The sequence below is a fragment of the Symphalangus syndactylus genome, chromosome 3 (genome assembly GCF_028878055.3).
Source record: "Symphalangus syndactylus isolate Jambi chromosome 3, NHGRI_mSymSyn1-v2.1_pri, whole genome shotgun sequence".
Taxonomy (NCBI): domain Eukaryota; kingdom Metazoa; phylum Chordata; class Mammalia; order Primates; family Hylobatidae; genus Symphalangus; species Symphalangus syndactylus.
Genome location: NC_072425.2, coordinates 85,325,402 through 85,349,110, shown reverse-complemented (window position 1 = coordinate 85,349,110; position 23,709 = coordinate 85,325,402). Strand labels below are relative to the sequence as shown.

Here is a 23,709-nt window from a genome sequence, read left to right as displayed (position 1 = left end):
AGCATAAATAAAGCTTCTGTGAGTACTCTTTTGTGTATTTTGGTGAACACATGCATTTCTTTCTTTTGATTGTATATACCTAGAAGTAGAACTGAATAGAATAGTCATGTGGTTAGCACTGGTACCTTGGTTTTTAATGTGTGGCTCTTGGGCCAGCAGTAACAGCATGACGTGGCAATTCACTAGAAGTGCAAATTCTTACTGAAAGTCCTTATGGGCCAGGCACGGTGGCTTACGCCTGTAATCCCAGCACTTTGGGAGGCTGAGGTGGGTGGATCACCTGAGGTCAAGAGTTTGAGACCAGCCTGGCCAACATAGTGAAACCCCGTCTTTATTAAAAATACAAAAGATTAGCTGGGCCATTTTGGCAGGTGCCTGTAATCCCAGCTACTTGGGAGGCTGAGGCAGGAGAATCACTTGAACCCAGGAGGCGGAGGTTGCAGTGAGCCGAAATCGTACCATTGCACTCCAGCCTTGGTGAGAGAGCAAGATCCCATCTCAAAAAAAAAAAAAAAGTCCTTATGACTCATGTAGTCCAGTACTTCTTACTCTTCCTTATCCCAGTGTACATAAGAAAGCAGACCTTGCTAAGTGTGGTGGTTCATGCCTGTAATCCTACCACTTTGGGAGGCTGAGGTGGGAGGATCACTTGAGACCAGGAGTTCAAGATCAGCCTAGGCAACCTACAGAGACCCCATTTCTTAAAAAGAAAACAGAGATTCAAATAAATCCAAATGATCTGTCATAGAGACACACCAGTTACAGGCAGAAGGGGGCCTCAGGACACAGGTTTCCTGAATTTTAGTCTAGTGCTATAGAACAGTGGTCCTCAAAGGTGTGGGCTCCAGATTAGCTGCAGCATCAACATATTAGAAATGCAAATTATTTATTTATTATTTATTTATTTATTTATTTATTTGAGATGGAGTCTTGCTCTGTTGCCTAGGCTGGAATGCAGTGGTGCAATCTCAGCTCACTGCAGCCTCTGCCTCCCAGGTTCAAGTGATTCTGCCGCTGCCTCCCAGTTAGCTGGGATTACAGGTGTGTGCACCACACCCAGCTGATTTTTGTATTTTTGATAGAGATGGGGTTTCACCATGTTGGCCAGGCTGGTCTCGAACTCCTGGCCTCAAATGATCCACTCGCCTCAGCCTCCCAAAGTGCTAGGATTACAGGTGTGAGCCACCATGCCCTGCCCTAGAAATGCAAATTCTCAGGACCCACCACAGACCCAGAATCAGAAACCCTGGTGTGGGGAGGATGATCGTGATAAGAACCAGCTGTGTTAAGAAGAAATGTTCTTTTTAAACTGTGAGATGACCTCACAAAGATGAACAGATCAATGTAAATTATTAAATAATTGGTAATGATAAGTAGGGCTGAAACTTTGATGATGAATGTGAGTGTATTTCTCCTGGATTGTCCCAAGGGCTACTTTAACAGCCAATTGGGATTCAGGTCACTAGGTATCATGTGAGTTACAATGTGTATATTTGATATAAGGTCATCCAATTAGGAATAAAGGGGAATGTTCTTATCACATAGGCTGTTTCACATTTTTCATTCATTCAACAAAGAATGAACATTAAGTGGTGAATGTTGTACTGGAAATCAGGAATCTAAGGATGAATAAACTTCAGTGAGTGAGTTTTCAGTCTAGTGGAAAGACAAGTCAACAGATCATTAAAATATAAGGTAACTACTGTAATGGGGTTGTGTATAGAAGAGCATAGCAGAATAGAATCTCACTGAGGGAGTTAAAAACTTTACAGAGGAGGTTGCAAAATTCAGTAGGGAGAGAAAACGTATGAATTTTGAGAATCGTTCAGGGCCCAGTATGTGTGGTGGTTAAGAGCCCAGGCTCTGGAGTCAGAGACTCTTGGGTCAAAATTCTGGTTTCATGATAACAGTGTAACTTCAGTAAGGTTTCTGTCATCAGTCCAGAGCAGATTTCTCATCTGTCAAATGGGAACAAATAGGACCTACTTGAAAGGTTTATTATGAAGATAAGTGAGGTACCCTGTGTCATATGCTTAGTACAGTGCCAGGCACATGGTAAATACTACATAACTGTTCTGTTTGGGGAATGATACAAGTTGTTCGGTAGTATTAGAACATAAAATGTGAGGAGGCAAGTGCTAGGAGATAAAGGTTAAACAAGTGGAGAGAGGCCAGGCCATCAAAGGCATTAAATCTCAACAGATGGTTTTCAGTTTTATCATAGATCATGGAGACCTGTGAAGAATTTGGAGGAAGGAAATGAAATTTTCTGAATTACAAAACCTACTTTAAAAGCAGAGTAGATAATGAATTGGAGGAGACACAAGGGATAGTGGATAGCAGGAAGATGGTGGTACAGACCAGGTCAAAGATGAATATCTGCATTCAGGGCAGTGATTGTGGGCATGGAGGCGAGTTGTTTTATGTAAAATGCACTGGACTTGGTGATGATTGGAATATAAGGGATGACTCCCGAGTTTCTGGCTGGGGGAATGTAGTAGGAATTGGTGACTTTCACTTAAATAGCACCTAGGATGATAGCACTTAGAAGATTGCATTCAGCATGCGGGAATAGGTTTGAAGAGAGGAATTAGTTTTAGATTTTGAATATTTGTATATGAATTGCCCCTGGGACATTTTGGGTGAAGTCTGGAGAAAACTATGCTGATATTGCACAGGAGCACTGTCTAGGCTCTCAAGATAGACTTGAGTCATCAGGATGATTCAAGACATATGTGAAGCCCCCGACACCACTTAGAGTCAAAGAATGTTTCTAAAGGGGGGAGGAAGTATAAGTACTGAGCCCAAGGGAAACATTAGGTTTTTTTTTTTTTTTTTTTTTTTTGAGATGGAGTTTTGCTCTTGTCACCCAGGCTGGAGTGCAATGGCATGATCTTGGCTCACTGCAACCTCCACCTCCTGGGTTCAAGTGATTCTCCTGCCTCAGCCTCCCAAGTAGCTGGGATTACAGGCATGTACCACCATGCCCAGCTAATTTTTGTATTTTTGGTAGAGATGGGGTTTCGCCATGTTGGTCAGGCTGGTCTTGAATTCCTGACCGCAGGTGATCCACCTGCCTCGGCCTCCCAAAGTGCTGGGATTACAGGTGTGAGCCACTGCATCCAGCCCGGAAACATTAGTTTTTAAAAAGCAACAGAATGGTAAGCTGAAGGGTCTGGTTATTGTCAGGGGCCACAGAGAGATCAAGTCAGATAGGAATCAGTTGGATTTGATAAGGGGTTACTGGTGGCTTTGAGAAGATTAAGACTAGAGAGGCAAACATTTTTATATTTTGTGGCAAAGGAGATGTGGTCAAATAGAGATTGGGGAAAAGGCAGAAAAAGTCTGCAAGGAGAGAAATCAATACTTTTCATTTAGTGCCTACTGGATGCCAGATATAGATCTAAGTAAGCCCCAAATCCTGGAGTGATCTTCAATTTCTCTTATCCCACATTGGCAAGTCTTGCTGGCTCTAGTATATTCCAGCTCATTGTATTTCTCTTCATCACCTCTGTGGCTAACATCCTTTTCTAGCCTAGACTTAATGTATTAGTTTCCTAAGAAGTCTCTGTTTCCAGTCCTGATTTGTTATAATATATTCACCATGCAGCAACCAGAATGACATTTGAAAAGAATAAATTGGACCATTTCTCTCTCCTACTAACAATGAACTTTCCACGGCTTTCCATCACACCTAAGGTCCAAATTCCTTTTAACAGCCTGCAAGGTACAAAGTGAGGCCCTTGAAGTAGCATTTTATAGCTTCTTTGCTCTCTTAGTTTGAGCCATACTTTGTTTCTGTTGATTGAATGCAACCCCAGGTGAGTTGAGGGGCATCTGTATTCATTGCTTTGTGAGAATTATCTATTAGGTTAAAGCAAAGTCAGTGACACATGTGGCTATTGAAATACTTTTACCATTTAAGAAAACTACCAAATCCCTAGAGTTTGTACGTAGTTGGCAGAAAATAAAAGTGTTCCTGTGTTCCTGCACCTGTCCTTGATCTCCCTAATTGTGTAATCTCTTACATCATTATTTTTCCAGCTACCATACCTATATGTTGTGACTGCACGGGGTGAAAAAGTTTTAATCTCTCTAATGTTAACTCTTGATCAGTTAGTTGCCATAGCCATCTATTAGATTGTATCTGGGCTTTGAACAGAATGTTTAATTGCATTTTATTAGAGTTGTGTGCTATTGATAGAGGATAAGACAGGGCCAGGTAAGCTTGATGGTGTAGGTATTGATTGTCTTAACCTCCCTGAGCTCTATATTTAACTTTTAGTCTTTTTTATTGGACAGCTTCACATTTTCTAGGAATTTCAAATTCTATATGATGTTTGAATCTTCTTCAAGTTAGAAGGAGAAAATCTGTAATGGTCCATGTATATTAATTAAACTCTTCAGAATATGTGAGGTGATAATAATTACCATTTATTGAGTTCTGTAGGTCAGGAATTAAATGCTTTTTTTTTTTTTTTGAGATGGAGTCTCACTCTGTCGCCCAGGCTGGAGTGTAGTGGCACCATCTCTGCTCACTGCAAGCTCCGCCTCCCGGGTTCACACCATTCTCCTGCTTCAGCCTCCTGAGTAGCTGGGACTACAGTCGCCCGCCACCACGCCCGCCACCATGCCCAGCTAATTTTTTGTATTTTTAGTAGAGACAGGGCTTCACCGTGTTAGCCAGGATGGTCTCGATCTCCTGACCTCTTGATCCGCCTGCCTCGGCCTCCCAAAGTGCTGGGATTACAGACGTGAGTCACCGCGCCGGGCCTTTTTTTTTTTTTTTTTTTTGAGACGGAGTTTCACTCTTGTCACCCAGGCTGGAGTGCAGTGGTGTGTTCTTGGCTCACTGCAACTTCCGCCTCCTAGGTTCAAGTGATTCTCTTGCCTCAGCCTCCCAAGTAGCTGGGATTGCAGGCATGCGCCACCATGCCTAGATAATTTTTGTTTTTTTAGTAGAGGCGGGGTTTCACCATATTGGCTAGGCTGGTCTCGAACTCCTGACCTCAGGTGATCTGCCTGCCTCAGTCTCCAAAAGTGCTGGGATTACAGGCATGAGCCACCATACCTGACCCCTAAATGCTTTACAGTACAGAAATACTGTGTTAGATTGTCTACTTTTGGGAGGACGGGCAGCAGAAGGGCAGATCCTCTTTTTTTTTTTCCTGTTTTAGCTTTTTATTTTAAAAGGAATTTTAGATTTACAGAGGAGTTGCAGAGCTAGTATAGAAAGTTTCAACCTACCCTTCACCTGGCTTCTCTTAATGTTAACAATTTATGTAACCCTGGTTCAAAACTAAGAAATTAACACTGGCACAATACTAATAACAGAACTACAGACCTTATTCCAGTTTCACCAGTTTTTCACTAATGTCCTTTTTGTGTTACAGGATACCACATTGCGTTTAGTTATAGATCTCTTTAGTCTCCTATCTGTGAATAGGACAATCTCTGACAGTTTCTCAGTCTTTCCTTGGCTTTCACGACCTTGACAATTTTGAAGATTACACGTCAAGTATTTTGTAGAATATTCCTTCAATTTGGGTTTATTTGATGTTTTTTTCATGATTAACTGAAGTTTTTCATTGGGGGAATAATTTTTTAAATATTGGTACTATCCATCTATCTATATATAATAGATATAGATTTATAATTCTGCAACTATTTTCATTCAAAAATATGACTGAGATATATCCATGTTGATACATGCAGATCAAAGTCACTTCTTTTATTTATTATTATTATTATTTTTGGAGACAGAGTCGTTCTCTGTCACCCAGGCTTGAGTGCAGTGGCACGATCACAGCTTACCGCAGCCTTGACCTCCCGGGCTCAAGTGATCCTCCCACCTCAGCCTCCTGAGTAGCAGTTGCAACTACATGCTGGAGCCACCACGCCCGGCTGATTTTTAAAAACTTTTTGTAGAAATGAGGTCTCACTATGTTGCCCATGCTTCATTTAAATTCTCTATAGAATTTTATTATATAAATATTCTACATTTTAGTTAGCCATTCCCCCATTGGTGGGCATTTAGCTGATTCTAAATTTTCTTTCTTTTTGTTTTTTTTTTGAGACAAAGTTTCACTCCGTCACCCAGGCTGGAATGCAGTGGTGCAATCTCAGCGCACTGCAACCTCTGCCTCCTGGGTTCAGGCGATTCTCCTGCCTCAGCCTCCTGAGTAGTTGAGATTACAGGTGTGCACCACCACACCTGGCTAATTTTTGTATTTTTAGTAGAGACGAGGTTTCACCATGTTGGTCAGACTGGTCTTGAACTCCTGACCTCATGATATGCCAGCCTTGGCCTCCCAAAGTGCTGAGATTACACATTCATTCTTTTTATTATTGATTTGTTAAGAGTCCTTTATAGACAAATCCTTTGTCTTTTGTATATTGCAAATAGTTTTCCCCTTATTCTGTTATCTTTTAACTTTGTTTTCAGTTTTCTTCAAGTTACTCCATCGCTCTGATTTTTTAAATTCTTTTTTCTGATTTATTTTTTAAAACAAAGTTCTTGATTATAAAAGTAATACAAACACCGTAAGAAATTAATACAAAGTACAAAGAAAAAACCACCCCATCTTATCACAGAGAAAACAACATAATCAATTACATATTTCCCTGTAGTCTTTTGTGTGTGCAGTTTTTTTTCACAGTTGTGATCACATTCATTTGTGTGTGTCTGTATATTTGTTTTTCTCTCAGTACCATAGTCTTTAGACACAAACCCTGGCCTTTTTTCGTTTCTTCTTTTTTTTTTGGAGATGGAGTCTCCCTCTGTCGCCCAGGCTGGAGTTCAGTGGCGTGATCTTGGCTCACTGCAACCTCTGCCTCCCGGGTTCAAGCAATTCTCCTGTCTCAGCCTCCCGAGTAGCTGGGACTACAGGTGCGTGCCACCATGCTCAGCTAATTTTTGTATTTTTAGTAGAGATGGGGTTTCGCCATGTTGGTCAGACTGGTCTTGAACTCCTGACCTCAAATGATCTGCCTGCCTTGGCTTCCCAAAGTGATGGGATTACAGGTGTGAGCCACCACGTCCTGCCACCCTGGCCTTTTTTCAAATGCACTTGGTTTAAAGATTGTGTTATGCTAGCTTCCAACCCCTATTCCTGTTTTCCATATATCCTGAGAAATTTAGAAGGTGAGGGGCCCAAGGTCTATCCTCAGCTGACCTGAAGCGAAGTTGGCTGAGAAGCACAAGAAGGGGTAGATCTAAGTGCTCTGGCGGAGCACTTATTAAAAAGACTCGGAGGTTTTGGTTGACTGCAAGCCCAATATGAGTCAACAGTATGAGTGCCAAGAACTTTATCGCAGGAGTGCAAAGCGATAGGTCCCAAAAGGATTGCTCTGATGATACCACAAACATTTGGTTCAGTCTTGGGTGACGTATTCTAAAGAAATCACAGTCAAATCTACCATTTACATGAGAGGGATAAAGACCCTCAAAACCAGGGCAAAGGAGGAATAATGGAAGGAACGGGAGACACTGATGTGGAATGAGAAGACCTTGGGCAGAGGTGATATAAGTAAAGTATCTGAAAAGTCAAAGGTCCAAGAGAGATTAGACGTTTGTTCTCTGTGGCTCCAAGGCATCGAATTTGGGCTCTGAGAGTGGAAGTTTAGACACATTTTCTCACTGGTGAGAGCCGCCCGGACCAAGGAATTCAGTCCTCTGGAAATAGCTGGCTGCAGGCCGGGCACGGTGGCTCACGCCTGTAATCCCAGCACTTTGGGAGGCCGAGGCGGGCGGATCACGAGGTCAGGAGATCGAGACCATCCTGGCTAACACGGTGAAACCCCGTCTCTACTAAAAATACAAAAAAATTAGCCGGGCGTGGGCGTGGGCGTGGGCGCCGGTAGTCCCAGTTACTCGGGACTACTCGGGAGGCTGAGGCAGGAGAATGGCGTGAACCCGGGAGGCGGAGTTTGCAGTGAGCCGAGATCGCGCCACTGCACTCCAGTCTGGGCGACAGAGCGAGACTCCGACTCAAAAAAAAAAAAAAAAAAAATAGCTGGCTGCTTTTGTGGAGTCTTCCTGCTGAGTTGCTGGTGGTGGGGTGAAAATTTGAGTGCTTACTATGTGCCAGGAGCCTGCTGAGGGCCTCACCTATATTGTGTGATTTCATCCCGTCAGCACCCTTTGATGTGGGGACTGTTGTTCCCTATCCTGGTGTTACAAATGTGGGCACCGGGTATAGGAGGTCAGGTACCTCGCCAGAGGTTACAGTTTGTAAGTGGTGGTACTGGGACTGGAACTCGTTCTGGCAAACTTCAAAGCTGGTGTTTTTAGCCATCAAGGGGATTCGAGGGTGCCATGGGGGTGTGGACGCATGAGGGGCCTTAAGGTCCATTAGACCAAAACATTATGTGTCTGGGAAAAAGGATGCCCTCTCCTCCCAAGGAAAAGCTTCTTCTGAATGAGACACAGTGGAGAGGTTAGCCCGGGGCCCGGCTGAGGGGCGCAGGCAGGATGCCAACGGATGGAAACCCTCAGAAGGGCAAAGCCGGTGTTCCGTCGTTTGAAGACCTGCAGACCCGCGGGACAGGCAGACGCAGCGCGGTCAGGGAGCGTCGGCTTCGCCGAGCTCTGCGGCGGAGCTGGGGGACGGAACAGCGCGCCGGTCCCTGGGCGGGCGCGAGCAGGAGGGCGGTGTGGGGCGGTGCTCGGCGGCGGGGGCGGGGAGGGCGCGCACCTAGGCGGCTGCCGCAGTTGCGCGCTGGGATTGTTGCCGTGAGCTGGCGCCGGTGAGTGCGGCGGGACCCGTGGGCGGGCGGGGAGCTGGGTGGGGAGGTGCGCGGCCGAGCACGCGACCCTAGGGTAGCGGCCGCCGCTTGCCCCCGCCCCCGGCCCCCCAGGGACCATGGCCCCCAGGCCGCTCTCCTTAGGCCGAGTCCCCGCCAGCGCGCTCGCGGACGCCGCACGCCTCCCAACTCTCTCGGTGCGGCCCCCGCCCCACGGCAGCCCCTTCCTCCGCGCCGCCGCGACGCCCCCGGGCCCACGTCACGTTCGCGCCATTGTTTCCCAGCCGCCCGCTCGCTGGGACCCCGCCTCAGGCTTCGAGCGCGGCGGTTCGCCGCGTTCCGCCCTCTCCCCTGTTTGCTCACGCTGGTGGTGGCCCTTTCCTCAGTCCTGCTGATGTCCTCCAGCTGATTCCAGGCTGTTCCCAGCCACCCCTGAGGCCGTCCTTTCGCTTCTTGTAAAAGCCTCGCCGCCCCCTGAGCTCCCTGGGTCGCCTCCCGAGAAGCCAGGTTGACAGCGTTTTAGCAGGACCGCGAGAAACCGGAGAGATCCTCTTATAAGGAAAAACTCCAAGATTACATCCCTGTTATCTTTCCTCCAAATAGTTTCTGATAATAAGTTATTTGTTTAAAAATTATGTTTTAATTAGAATTTGGTGGCTTTTAAAAAACTTTTACTGACACTCAACATGTTTGTTTTTGTAGGAGCTGACTAAGGCTTTGGAACAGAAACCAGATGATGCACAATATTATCGTCAAAGAGCTTATTGTCACATTCTTCTTGGGAATTACTGTGGTAATTTTTCTTATAAGGTATATTGCCCCTTTTTAATAAGTTACTTATACATTTTACCCATGACCAATTAATCAAATAAAATAAAGGTTGTCTTTGAGGATTTTTGAGTTGGTCTTTCATACAAGGTAAAGTAGCTCAAGTGTGACAGACATGTTGAGCAACACCTATTTAAATTTTATGGATGTCTCTTTTTCCTTCAGTGGGTGGATAATGTATATAGGTTTCATTCATAGTTACTGAGTAGGCTGATATAGTATCACATTTACTATTTGACAGAGTATTAAAATGACATGCTCTTCTTTGTATTTTTTTACAAAAAAGAATGTGGCATGGTGGCTCACGCCTGTAATTCCAGCACTTTGGGAGGCCAAAGCGGGAGGATCACATGAGCCCAAGATTTCGAGTCTAGCCTGGACAACATAGCAAGACCCTATCTATATTAAAAAATAATGTATTCCTGTACTGTGTAACTTTAAAAATTATTCTGATGAAGAATCTGGATAGGGAAAGACTGAATATCTTTTTTTTTTTTTTAGATGGAGTTTTGCTCTTATTGCCTAGGCTGGAGTGCAGTGGCACAATCTCATCTCACTGCAGCCTCTGCCTCCTAGGTTCAAGTGATTCTCCTACTTCAGCCGCCCAGGTAGCTGGGACTACAGGTGTATGCCACCATGCCTGGCTAATTTTGTATTTTTAGCAGAGAGGGGGTTTCACCATGTTGGCCAGGCTGGTCTCAAACCCCTGACCACAGGTGATCCGCCCACCTCAGCCTCTCAGAGTGCTGGAATCACAGGCGGGAGCCACTGCACCTGGCCAAATTACATAAATGATGCTAATGAGAAAAGGAGATGAATTTTGTCACACAGCTTTATTCACTGACCGAAGAGCTTTAAGAAGGAAGCTAAATGTTAAGCCAAAAGGAAGGTACAAGAGTAATATTTATTTGAATTCTGTGTTGGATTAGCTTTTCCTAATTTAAAACCATTGGGCGTTTCTGTCAACTCAAAAACTTAGAAATCTAAAACTGATCCGTATTCTGTGTGTATTTGCTAGAATCTGTAAATAACTGACAAAAAAACATCTTTCTCTTTTTTTTCTTTTTTTTTTTTTGAGATGGAGTCTCGCTCTGTTGCCCAGGCTGGAGTACAGTGGCGCAATCTTGGCTCACTGCAACCTCTGCCTCCCAGGTTCAAGCGATTCTCCTGCCTCAGCCTCCTGAGGAGCTGGGACTACAGGCGCATGCCACCACATCTGGCTAATTTTTAATTTTTTTTAATAGAGACGGAGTTTCACTGTGTTAGCTAGGCTGGTTTCGATTTCTTGACCTTGTAATCCACCTGCCTCGGCCTCCCAAAGTGCTGGGATTACACGCGTGAGCCACCATGCCTAGCCAAAAACCCATCTTTTTCTACATAGTTGCTGTTGCTGATGCAAAGAAGTCTCCCGAATTCAATCGAAATAATTCCACTGATGTGCTGAGAAAAGGGTATGCAATAGCTACTCTTTTTGTTGACCTTGGACTGTAAATAGGAGATGTGTAATTTGTTGAATGAGTTCAGTGTAAGCTTTATAAGTAGTAAAATTCTGTATTTATAGCAGAGATATGATTCAATTTTATTTTATTTTATTTATTTATTTATTATTTTTTTTTATTATACTTTAGGGTTTTAGGGTACATGTGCACAGTGTGCAGGTTTGTTACATATGTATCCATGTGCCATGTTGATTTCCTGCACCCATTAACTCGTCATTTAGCATTAGGTGTATCTCCTAATGCTGTCCCTCCCCCCTCCCCCCACCCCACAACAGTCCCCGGAGTGTGATGGTCCCCTTCCTGTGTCCATGAGTTCTCATTGTTCAATTCTCACCTATGAGTGAGAACATGCAGTGTTTGGTTTTTTGTCCTTGCGATAGTTTACTGAGAATGATGTTTTCCAGTTTCATCCATGTCCCTACAAAGGACATGAACTCATCATTTTTTATGGCTGCATAGTATTCCATGGTGTATATGTGCCACATTTTCTTAATCCAGTCTATCGTTGTTGGACATTTGGGTTGGTTCCAACTCTTTGCTATTGTGAATACTGCCGCAATAAACATACGTGTGCATGTGTCTTTATAGCAGCATGATTTATAGTCCTTTGGGTATATACCCAGTAATGGGATGGCTGGGTCAAATGGTATTTCTAGTTCGAGATCCCTGAGGAATCGCCACACTGACTTCCACAATGGTTGAACTAGTTTACAGTCCCACCAACAGTGTAAAAGTGTTCCTATTTCTCCACATCCTCTCCAGCACCTGTTGTTTCCTGATTTTTTAATGATGGCCATTCTAACTGGTGTGAGATGGTATCTCACTGTGGTTTTGATTTGCATTTCTCTGATGGCCAGTGATGAGGAGCATTTCTTCATGTGTTTTTTGGCTGCATAAATGTCTTCTTTTGAGAAGTGTCTGTTCATGTCCTCTGCCCACTTTTTGATGGGGTTGTTTGTTTTTTTCTTGTAAATTTGTTTGAGTTCATTGTAGATTCTGGATATTAGCCCTTTGTCAGATGAGTAGGTTGCAAAAATTTTCTCCCATTCTGTAGGTTGCCTGTTCACTCTGATGATAGTTTCTTTTGCTGTGCAGAAGCTCTTTATTTTAATGAGATCCCATTTGTCGATTTTGGCTTTTGTTGCCATTGCTTTTGGTGTTTTAGACATGAAGTCCTTGCCCACGCCTATGTCCTGAATGGTATTGCCTAGGTTTTCTTGTAGGATTTTAATGGTTTTAGGTCTAACATATAAGTCTTTAATCCATCTTGAATTAATTTTTGTATAAGGTGTAAGGAAGGGATCCAGTTTCAGCTTTCTACATGTGGCTAGCCAGTTTTCCCAGCACCATTTATTAAATAGGGAATCCTTTCCCCATTTCTTGTTTTTGTCAGGTTTGTCAAAGATCAGATAGTTGTAGCTATGCGGCATCATTTCTGAGGGCTTTGTTCTGTTCCATTGATCTATGTCTCTGTTGTGGTACCAGTACCATGCTGTTTTGGTTACTGTAGCCTTGTAGTATAGTTTAAAGTCAGGTAGCGTGATGCCTCCAGCTTTGTTCTTTTGGCTTAGGATTGACTTGGCGATGCGGGCTCTTTTTTGGTTCCATATGAACTTTAAAGTAGTTTTTTCCAATTCTGTGAAGAAAGTCATTGGTAGCTTGATGGGGATGGCATTGAATCTATAAATTACCTTGGGCAGTATGGCCATTTTCACGATATTGATTCTTCCAACCCATGAGCATGGAATGTTCTTCCATTTGTTTGTATCCTCTTTTATTTCATTGAGCAGTGGTTTGTAGTTCTCCTTGAAGAGGTCCTTCACATCCCTTGTAAGTTGGATTCCTAGGTATTTGATTCTCTTTGAAGCCATTGTGAATGGGAGTTCACTCATGATTTGGCTCTCTGTTTGTCTGTGATTGGTGTACAAGAATGCTTGTGATTTTTGTACATTAATTTTGTATCCTGAGACTTTGCTGAAGTTGCTAATCAGCTTAAGGAGATTTTGGGCTGAGACAGTGGGGTTTTCTAGATATACAATCATGTCATCTGCAAACAGGGACAATTTGACTTCCTCTTTTCCTAATTGAATACCCTTTATTTCCTTCTCCTGCCTGATTGCTCTGGCCAGAACTTCCAGCACTATGTTGAATAGGAGTGGTGAGAGAGGGCATCCCTGTCTTGTGCCAGTTTTCAGAGGGAATGCTTCCAGTTTTTGCCCATTCAATATGATATTGGCTGTGGGTTTGTCATAGATAGCTCTTATTATTTTGAGATATGTCCCATCAATACCTAATTTATTGAGAGTTTTTAGCATGAAGGGTTGTTGAATTTTGTCAAAGGCCTTTTCTGCATCTATTGAGATAATCATGTGGTTTTTGTCTTTGGTTCTGTTTATATGCTGGATTACATTTATTGATTTGCGTATGTTGAACCAGCCTTGCATCCCAGGGATGAAGCCCACTTGATCATGGTGGATAAGCTTTTTGATGTGCTGCTGGATTCGGTTTGCCAGTATTTTATTGAGGATTTTTGCATCAATGTTCATCAAGGATATTGGTCTGAAATTCTCTTTTTTGGTTAAGTCTCTGCCAGGTTTTGGTATCAGGACGATGCTGGCTTCGTAAAATGTGTTAGGGAGGATTCCCTCTTTTTCTATCGATTGGAATAGTTTCAGAAGGAATGGTACCAGTTCCTCCTTGTACCTCTGGTAGAATTCAGCTGTGAATCCATCAGGTCCTGGACTCTTTTTGGTTGGTAAGCTATTGATTATTGCCACAATTTCAGAACCTGTTATTGGTCTATTCAGAGATTCAACTTCTTCCTGGTTTAGTCTTGGGAGGGTGTATTTGTCGAGGAATTTATCCATTTCTTCTAGATTTTCTAGTTTATTTGCATAGAGGTGTTTGTAGTATTCTCTGATGGTAGATTGTATTTCTGTGGGATCGGTGGTGATATCCCCTTTTTCGTTTTTTATTGCATCTATTTGATTCTTCTCTCTTTTCTTCTTTATTAGTCTTGCTAGCGGTCCATCAATTTTGTTGATCTTTTCAAAAAAACCAGCTCCTGAATTCATTAATTTTTTGAAGGGTTTTTTGTGTCTCTATTTCCTTCAGTTCTGCTCTGATTTTAGTTATTTCTAGCCTTCTGCTAGCTTTTGAATGTGTTTGCTCTTGCTTTTCTAGTTCTTTTAATTGTGATGTTAGGGTGTCAATTTTGGATCTTTCCTGCTTTCTCTTGTGGGCATTTAGTGCTATAAATTTCCCTCTACACACTGCTTTGAACGTGTCCCAGAGATTCTGGTATGTTGTGTCTTTGTTCTCGTTGGTTTCAAAGAACATCTTTATTTCTTCCTTCATTTCATTATGTACCCAATAGTCATTCAGGAGCAGGTTGTTCAGTTTCCATGTAGTTAAGCGGTTTTGAGTGAGTTTCTTAATCCTGAGTTCTAGTTTGATTGCACTGTGGTCTGAGAGACAGTTTGTTATAATTTCTGTTCTTTTACATTTGCTGAGGAGAGCTTTACTTCCAACTATGTGGTCAATTTTGGAATAGGTGTGGTGTGGTGCTGAAAAAAATGTATATTCTGTTGACTTGGGGTGGAGAGTTCTGTAGATGTCTATTAGGTCCACTTTATGTAGAGCTGAGTTCAATTCCTGAATATCCTTGTTAACTTTCTGTCTCGTTGATCTGTCTAATGCTGACAGTGGGGTGTTAAAATCTCCCGTTATTATTGTGTGGGAGTTTAAGTCCCTTTGTAGGTCACTGAGGACTTGCTTTATGAATCTGGGTGCTCTTGTGTTGGGTGCATATATATTTAGGATAGTTAGCTCTTCTTGTTGAATTGATCCCTTTACCATTATGTAATGGCCTTATCTCTTTTGATCTTTGTTGGTTTAAAGTCTATTTTATCAGAGACTAGGATTGCAACCCCTGCCTTTTTTTGATTTCCAGTTGCTTGATAGATTTTCCTCCATCCCTTTATTTTGAGTCTATGTGTGTCTCTGCATGTGAGATGGGTTTCCTGAATACAGCACACTGATGGGTCCTGACTCCTTATCCAGTTTGCCAGTCTGTGTCTTTTGGTTGGAGCATTTAGCCCATTTACATTTGACGTTAATATTGTTATGTGTGAATCTGATCCTGTCATTATGACGTTAGTTGGTTATTTTGCTCGTTAGTTGCTATAGTTTCTTCCTAGCCTCGATGGTCTTTACCGTTTGGCATGTTTTTGCAGTGGCTGGTGCCGGTTGTTCCTTTCCATGTTTAGTGCTTCCTTCAGGAGCTCTTTTAGGGCAGGCCTGGTGGTGACAAAATCACTCTGCGTTTGCTTATCTGTAAAGTATTTTATTTCTCCTTCACTTATGAAGCTTAGTTTGGCGGGATAGGAAATTCTGGGTTGAAAATTCTTTTCTTTAAGAATGTTGAATATCGGCCCCCACTCTCTTCTGGCTTGTAGAGTTTCTGCTGAGAGATCAGCTATTAGTCTGATGGGCTTCCCTTTGTGGGTAACCCGACCTTTCTCTCTGGCTGCCCTTAACATTTTTTCCTTCATTTCAACTTTGGTGAATCTGACAATTATGTGTCTTGGAGTTGCCCTTCTTGAGGAGTATCTTCGTGGCGTTCTCTGTATTTCCTGAATCTGAATGCTGGCCTGCCTTGCTAGATTGGGGAAGTTCTCCTGGATAATGTCTTGCAGAGTGTTTTCCAACTTGGTTCCATTCTCCCCATCATTTTCAGGTACACCAATCAGACGTAGGTTTGGTCTTTTCACATAGTCCCAAATTTCTTGGAGGCTTTGTTCATTTCTTTTTATTCCTTTTTCTCTAAACTTCCCTTCTCTCTTCATTTCATTCATTTCATCTTCCATCAGCGATACCCTTTCTTCCAGTTGATCGCATCTGCTACTGAGGCTTCTGCAATCTTTGCGTAGTTCTCGAAACTTGGCTTTCAGCTCCATCAGCTCCTTTAAGCCCTTCTCTCCATTGGTTATTCTAGTTACCCATTCTTCTAATTTTTTTTCAAAGTTTTTAACTTCTTTGCTATTGTTTTGAATTTCCTCTCGTAGCTCAGAGTAGTTGGATCGTCTGAAGCCTTCTTCTCTCAACTCATCAAAGTCATCCTCCATCCAGCTTTGTTCCGTTGCTGGTGAGGAACTGCGTTCCTTTGGAGGAGGAGAGGTGCTCTGTTTTTTAGAGTTTCCAGTTTTTTTGCTCTGTTTTTTCCCCATCTTTGTGGTTTTATCTACTTTTTGTCTTTGATGATGGTGATGTACAGATGGGTTTTTGGTGTGGATGTCCTTTCTGTTAGTTTTCCTCCTACCAGACAGGCCCCTCAGCTGCAGGTCTGTTGGAGTTTACTAGAGGTCCACTCCAGACCCTGTTTGGCTGGGTGTCAGCAGTGGTGGCTGCAGAACAGCGGATTTTCGTGAGACCACAAATTCAGCTGTCTGATAGTTCCTCTGAAAGTTTTGTCTCAGAGGGGTACCCGGTTGAATGAGGTGTCAGTCTGTCCCTACTGGGGGGTGCCTCCCAGTTAGGCTGCTCAGGGGTGAGGGACCCACTTTAGGAGGCAGTCTGTCCGTTCTCAGATCTCCAGCTGCGTGCTGGGAGAACCACTACTCTCTTCAAAGCTGTCAGTCAGACAGGGACATTTAAGTCTGTGGAGGTTCTTGCTGAGTTTTTGTTTGTCTGTGCCCTGCCCCCAGAGGTGGAGCCTACAGAGGCAGGCAGGCCTCCTTGAGCTGTGGTGGGCTCCACCCAGTTCGAGCTTCCTGGCTGCTTTGTTTACCTAAGCAAGCCTGGGCAATGGCGGGCGCCCCTCCCCCAGCCTCGCTGCCGCCTTGCAGCTTGATCTCAGACTGCTGTGCTAGCAATCTGCGAGACTCCGTGGGCATAGGACCCTCTGAGCCAGGTGCGGGACACAATCTCCTAGTGTGCCGTTTTCCAGGCCCGTTGGAAAAGCGCAGTATTAGGATGGGACTGACCGGATATTCCAGGTGCCGTCTGTTTCCCCTTTCTTTGACTAGGAAAGGGAACTCCCTGACCCCTTGCGCTTCCCTAATGAGGCAATGCCTCGCCCTGCTTCGGCTGGGGCACAGTGCGCTTCACCGACTGTCCTGGACCCACTGTTAGGCACTCCCTAGTGAGATGAAACCGGTACCTCAAGCAGAAATGGAGAAATCACCCGTCTTCTTTGTCGCTAGGGCTGGGAGCTGGAGACCGGAGCTGTTCCTATTCGGCCATCTTGGCTCCACCCTCTAAATGTATCTCAATTTTAAATATAAAGTTATAGTTCTATTATTTTGTTAACCATAGTATGTGATGGAGATCTATACTTAATATATTTAAAGATAGCGGTGATTGAAATAACTGCAAGGTATAGATGAAACTGATGGATTTCACGTTCTTTTTTTATTTAAAATTTGGAATTTACCATATTTAACCGACTAGAGGACAGCCTATTCTTCATCCAAGCTGAATAGGCTACATGTAATGGTGTGAAAGCTCTGTATCTATGTGTTTTATATCCCATCTTGTTTCTGTTAATAACTGTAACTTTATTCTTTAAGTAAGAAACTGCTTTAATTCCTTTGTATATATTTTGGAATAAGCAAGTATGTACAATTAAAGTGAAATTCCTTCTGAAGTAAGTTCTAAAATTGAATTTTACTGGAAATTGTACTAGATGTTAACAGTATTTTAGAAAGTCTCTTGGCTTACTAACATATACTTAAAATAAATTTTTTCTTTCAACAATAGAAAATACTAAGATGTTTTTATTTAGAAAGAAGGCTATTTTCCGGATCTTGTGTGTGTGTTAATTTGTTTTAAATATGTTCATGCAGGATATGTGAATACCATTAAAAAAACTATGCTGCTGCTCTGGAAACTTTTATAGAAGGACAAAAATTAGTAAGTATTAAATTATGGTTTTATAAACTTACCCATTTCTGTCTTAAATACCAAAGCTGAATTTTGTTAATGTTAATCTCAAGTTAATTACAGAAACCCAATACCTGTTTTTCTCACCTTAATTACATTTCATATTGATCGCAGATATGAGATCACTTAAAATTGGTTAAATTAGCCTTTTAGCATTTAAATCACAGATAAACTTACCATTAGAAGTAAAAAACTATGTGGAAACACTTAACATGCTCTCTGTACTTAGTCTGGCTTTGTTTTTTTCTTTATTTTATTTTATTTTTTTTTTGAGACAGAGTCTCGCACTGTCACCCAGGCTGGAGTGCAGTGGCGTGATCTCGGCTCACTGCAACCTCCGCCTCCTGGGTTCAAGTGATTCTCCTGCCTCAGCCTTCCGAGTAGCTGGGACTACAGGCGTGTGCCACCATGCCCAGCTAATTTTTGTATTTTTAGTAGAGGTGGAGTTTCACAGTGTTGGCCAGGATGGTCTCGATCTCTTGACCTCGTGATCCACCCGCCTCGGCCTCCCAAAGTGTTGGAATTACAGGTGTGAGCCACCCGCGCCTGGCCTGGCTTTGATTTTTCTAATGGAGAAATGAAAGTTTAATTTGCTTTCTTGGTCAGAAGTCTGTTCACTTTAAGTTATTAAGAATGCTGAGATGGGAAATCTTAACAATAAGGTTTTTATGGAGAAGTGAAGTGTACATTTGGATAAATTATGAGAGAGTACAGAAGAAACCCAGAGTTTTGAGAGTATTGTTAGTTTTTAATGTTATATTTTTGAGGGGAATATATAAAAATTATCACAGCATTGTGGATATTTAGACATATATAGGAATTGTGAGAGCAAGAATTTTAAAATCGGAAAAATACTAAGAGGTTGTGAGTAATCCCAGAAAATTGTAGACTACATAATCCTACTCGTACTATTATTTTATCTTTCTGTTATGATAGAGTTTTATCACAATTCTGTAAAGCAGTGGTTCTTAACTGGAAACAATTGTTTCCCAGGAAACTTTAGGCAATGTTTGAAGAGATTTTTGATTATCATGAGTGGTAGATGGGGGATGAGCTACTGACATCTAATGAGTATAAACCAGGAGGTGCTACGAAACAGCCCATAATGGCCAGGACAGTCCTGCCCAACAGAGAAGTATCTGGTTCAAAATGTCAGTAGTGCTGAGTTAAGAAACTGTGTTCTTACGTATTATATGTTAAATTCTTACTCTGTACTGCTTTGAATGTTTGCTTTTCTGCTGTATACCTATTTGAAAAAGGGATTTTAGGCCTGATTACACAAATGGAAGCTACAAATTAGGAAAGGAAAGGTCTGGGTGACAGGGCTTATTGTCAAATTTGCTTATCCCAGTTTCAGTTTTGGTATGTGAATAATAAGGCTATTCAGTTAGGAAGACAGCATATCTACATTCCTAGCAAATTCCAGAGTCAAGTTATCTAGTGCCTTGATACATACTTGAAACCCCTGAAAAAACATGAGTCATATCATCCTCTACATTTTCTTTTTTTTTTGAGACATGGTCTCACTCTGTTGCCCAGGCTGGAATGCAGTGGTGTGATCTTGGGTCACTGCAGCCTCCGCCTCCTGAGCTCAAGTGATTCACCCACCCCAGCGCCCCAAGTCACTGGGGCTATAGGCATGTGCCACCACATCTGACTAAATTTTGCTTTTTTTTTTCGCAGAGACAGGGTTTCGCCCTGTTACAAAGGCTGGTCTTGAACTCCTGGGCTAAAGTGATCCACCTGCCTCAGCCTCCCAAAGTGTTGGGGTTACAGGCATGAGCCTTTATGCCTGACCTCATCCTCTACATTTCTAGGCCTTATTACTTTTAAGAGCAATAGAGAAGTTTCCTACCTAAATTCCTTTTTCTTCTGTTCGGACCTGAGGGCACAGAGCCTTACTCTTTCACCCAGACTTGAGTGCAGTGGCACCATCACAGTTCACTGCAGCCTTGAATTCCTGGGCTCAAGCTGTCCTTCTGCCTCTGCCTCCTGAGTAGCTGGGAATACAGGCATGTGCCATCACACTAAGCTAATTCATTAAATATTTTTGTGTAGAGATGAGGTCTCGCTACATTGCCCAGACTGGTCTCGGAACTCCTGGCCTTAAGTGGTCCTACTGCCTTGGCCTCCCAAAGCGCTGGCATTACAGACGTGAGCCACTGCACTTGACCCCTAAATTCTTTTCTTGAGTTTTCTTTCTTTCTTTACTTTCTTTCATTTTCTTTCCTTCCTTTTTTTTTTTTTTTGAGACAAAGTCTCGCCCTTTCTCCCAGCCTGGAGTGCAATGGTGCATTCTCGGCTCACTGCAACCTCTGCCTCCTGGGTTCAAGTGATTCTCCTGCCTCAGCCTCCAGAGAAGCTGGGATTACAGGTGCGTGCCACCACGCCCAGTTAATTTTTTTTATCTTTAGTAGAGATGGGGGTTTCACCATGTTGGCCAGGCTGGTCTCAAACTCCTGACTTCGTGATCCACCCGCCTCAGCCTCCCAAAGTGCTGGGATTACAGACGTGAGCCACCGCGTCCGGCCGAATAATATCTTAATATCATGCCATTGACATTTATTCTCTAATTACTTCAGAGGTGGCCTTCAGAAGATGGCCTCTTTGGTAAAATTGCTACTGAGGATATTTCACTAAAAAACAAATTTACCTTTAAATTTAAATCCAGGAAAAATGTAAGTTAAACTTTTAGGCTTCTATTTTTATCAGACAGGGTAAAAAATTTATAACTCAGAATACTACCTTTTCCCCTTTTTGTGTGATAGATTGCTTGGTTTTAGTTACCGATTGTTTAAAATAATAAGTTATTCAAACCTTCTTCCCTAGAATATAGTGTGTGTGAGAGAGTATATTTAAAATTTTTATTAAGGCCCATGTAGTTGTATTTCTTTTATAAATTAGTAAATTAGAAAATTTTGTTTTAAGAGATTTTTAATTTAAAATTTCCAGATTACTCTTGGCTGGAGTTAACTTGAATTAGTAGGCTTTTATTTAGAGTACTTTCAGTGTTTTTAATTTATTTCGCTATGCACTGTGTATAAATGTAATCAGTGTTCTGTGTCTCCAGAAATGAATAATTTGTTTATGCATACATTTACACTATTATCTGTAAGTATATAATTTATCACCTGTAGCCTCTTGACCCCCATGTAACTTGGATATATGAGAAAACTTCACAGAATTTAAAGATGCTTCTTGGTGTTGGTAGGAAAGGGAGGGATGGGAACAGATAAAGCCACTGAGAGAATAGTGGACTGAATAGGTAGCCGCATTGAAGAGCGAGCTGGGGCTGGGAAAGGCTTATGGACCTCAACTCAGCTCCCAGTTACCAAGCCTCCTCCCCACCCTAACTAATGGCATTTTGGGAGTCTGATTTAGATCTGACTTTGTTGTGTGGGTGAAGAAGCTTCTCTAAGGGCAGAGGGATTGAGGGAAATGTACATTATTTATATCTATGAAATTAGTGAGGTTGACTGTAGTTAAAATTAATTTAAAAAAATCAAAATGTTTCAGGATGAACAACGAAATGTTAAACTATTGTTATGTTTATAGCTATAACAGAGTTTGCTATAAGTTCTGTTAAGACAGGTTTTATTCACTGCTGACTCCCCAGTGCCTAGAACAGTGCCTGGGATGCAGTAGGTATTTAATAAGTATTTACTGATTAATAGGTTATGCAGATGAGTGATGTGATAGGTTTTTCTTTCTAGGTCCAGGTGCTAATTTCAGTGACTGGATTAAAAGATGTCAAGAAGCTCAGAATGGTATGTAGATCTCCCATGGTATTTCAATTTAAAAAGAAGTAAACGTTTGAAATTTTTTGGTTTAAACAAATTTGTTTTTACCTTTATAATTTATTTTAAATAGTACATGTTTCCTTAAATGTAGACTTCCAAAAATATACTGTCTTTTGCCTAGCTTCTTAGGTTGAAAAGGAGATTTGGGTGGATTTGCTAGTATGGCATATCAGTAAGAAATTACTAAGGAGTCTAGGCTGGGCGCGGTGGCTCACGCCTGTAATCCCAGCATTTTGGGAGGCTGAAGCGGGCAGATCACGAGGTCAGGAGATTGAGACCATCCTGGGCAACATGGTGAAACCCCATCTCTGCTAAGAAAATACAAAAATTACCCGGGCATGGTGGTGCGTGCCTGTAGCCCCAGGTACTCGGGAGGCTGAGGCAGGAGAATCGCTTGAACCCGGGAGGCGGAGGTTGCAGTGAGCCAAGATCACGCTACTGCACTCCAGCCCGGGCGACAAAACGAGACTCTGTCTCAAAAAAAGAAATTACTAAGGAGTCTAAAATGAATTCAGGAGGCAAAATGAATCCACTTTTCTTTAGTTGAAAGGTATGGAGAATTGGCTTGCTTAATCAGTATGTTTGTGCAATAAAAATCATATAAATACCTTTGCCTTTAAATGTGCTGTTAACTGAAAATGCTTCCTTTTTCTGTTTCAATAGGCTCAGAATCTGAGGTGGTAAGTCCAGAGTTTTCATTCTTCGTGTTTTTATTTACTTAGGTTAAATTTCAAGTACCAAATATATTTGAGACAGGACTCAGGATGAGCTCTCTGTCAGTTAAATATTAAGCAATTTCATTTAAGTACTGGTTCCTCTAGGAACTGAAATAAAACCATTTTTTCATAAATATGGAAGTTTCTAGTCATGAACTTTATTGGGCTATTTTAATGAATTTATTGTGTGGTTAAAATTGATTTGGTATGTTTTAGTATGGTCAAAATGATTATCTGTTCCTTACTAAAACCTTATTACATTTATTTAGGTCCAACAGTTTGAATCACTTGTAGGGCTTTTTATGATAGGCTAAGACAAAAGTTAAGGAAAATTGGAAGTGTTTATCTTTAATTCAGTATAATGTTTATTGTTTTGGGCATGAAGGCCTTTAAGTCTTTTTAGTTATTAAAAATTATGGTGGCATGAAGGCCTTCAAGTCTTCTTAGTTATTAAAAATTATGGTGGAATTGAATAAAAGTAACTTTTAATTTTATTATTTTTTTAAAAGACAGGGTTTTGCTCTGTTACACAGGCTGGAATGCAGTGGTGCCATCATAGCTCACTGCAGCCTCAAACTCCTGGGCTCAAGCAGTCTTCCTACCTCAGCCTCCCAGGTAGCTGGGACTACAGGTGCATGTCACCCCACCAAGCCCGCTAATATATTCTATTTCTTTAAAAAGCTTTTTAGGCTGGGTGCAGATTCTTATGCCTGTAATCCCAGCACTTTGGGAGGCTGAGGCAGGCGGATCAGTTCAGGTCAGGAGTTCAAGACCAGCCTGGCCAACATAGTGAAACCCTGTCTCTACTAAAAATACAAAAATGAGCCAGATGTGGTGGTAGGTGCCTGTAATCCCAGCTACTCAGGAGGCTGAGGCGGGGGAACCCCTGGAGCCCAGGAGGTGGAGGTTGCAGTGACTCAAAATCATGCCACTGCACTGCAGTCTGGGTGACAGAGTGAGACTCCGTCTAAAAAAAAAAAGGGGGGGGGGACAAACTACCATAAAGATGAATCTGCTTTTTTGTTTTGTTTTTTAATTACGCTAAATATTATGTTACTTCATTATGAAAGAATAATGAAAAATTACAGTTTCAGTAACTAAGTTTTAGATTCCTTTATATTTTCAAAAAGAAATAAAGCTATACAATAGAATTAATATTCAGAGAATATTTAACCATCA

The 23,709-nt window shown here is 42.1% G+C and overlaps 1 protein-coding gene across 7 annotated transcripts in view; it reads left to right on the top strand.

Moving 5' to 3' along the window:
- The window catches only part of LOC129479385 (protein SGT1 homolog), a 43,158-nt gene that overhangs the window by 3,078 nt on the left and 16,371 nt on the right, over positions 1–23,709 (top strand). The window contains exons 1-4 of one of the 7 annotated variants that reach the window (XM_055272408.2): positions 8,767–8,942; positions 9,448–9,555; positions 21,728–21,781; positions 22,478–22,494. In XM_055272408.2, coding sequence (XP_055128383.1) covers positions 8,865–8,942; positions 9,448–9,555; positions 21,728–21,781; positions 22,478–22,494 — 257 coding nt within the window. In that variant the 5' untranslated portion in view covers positions 8,767–8,864. The other 6 variants (XR_010120248.1, XR_010120249.1, XM_055272407.2 and 3 more) reach the window with 6 other exon arrangements.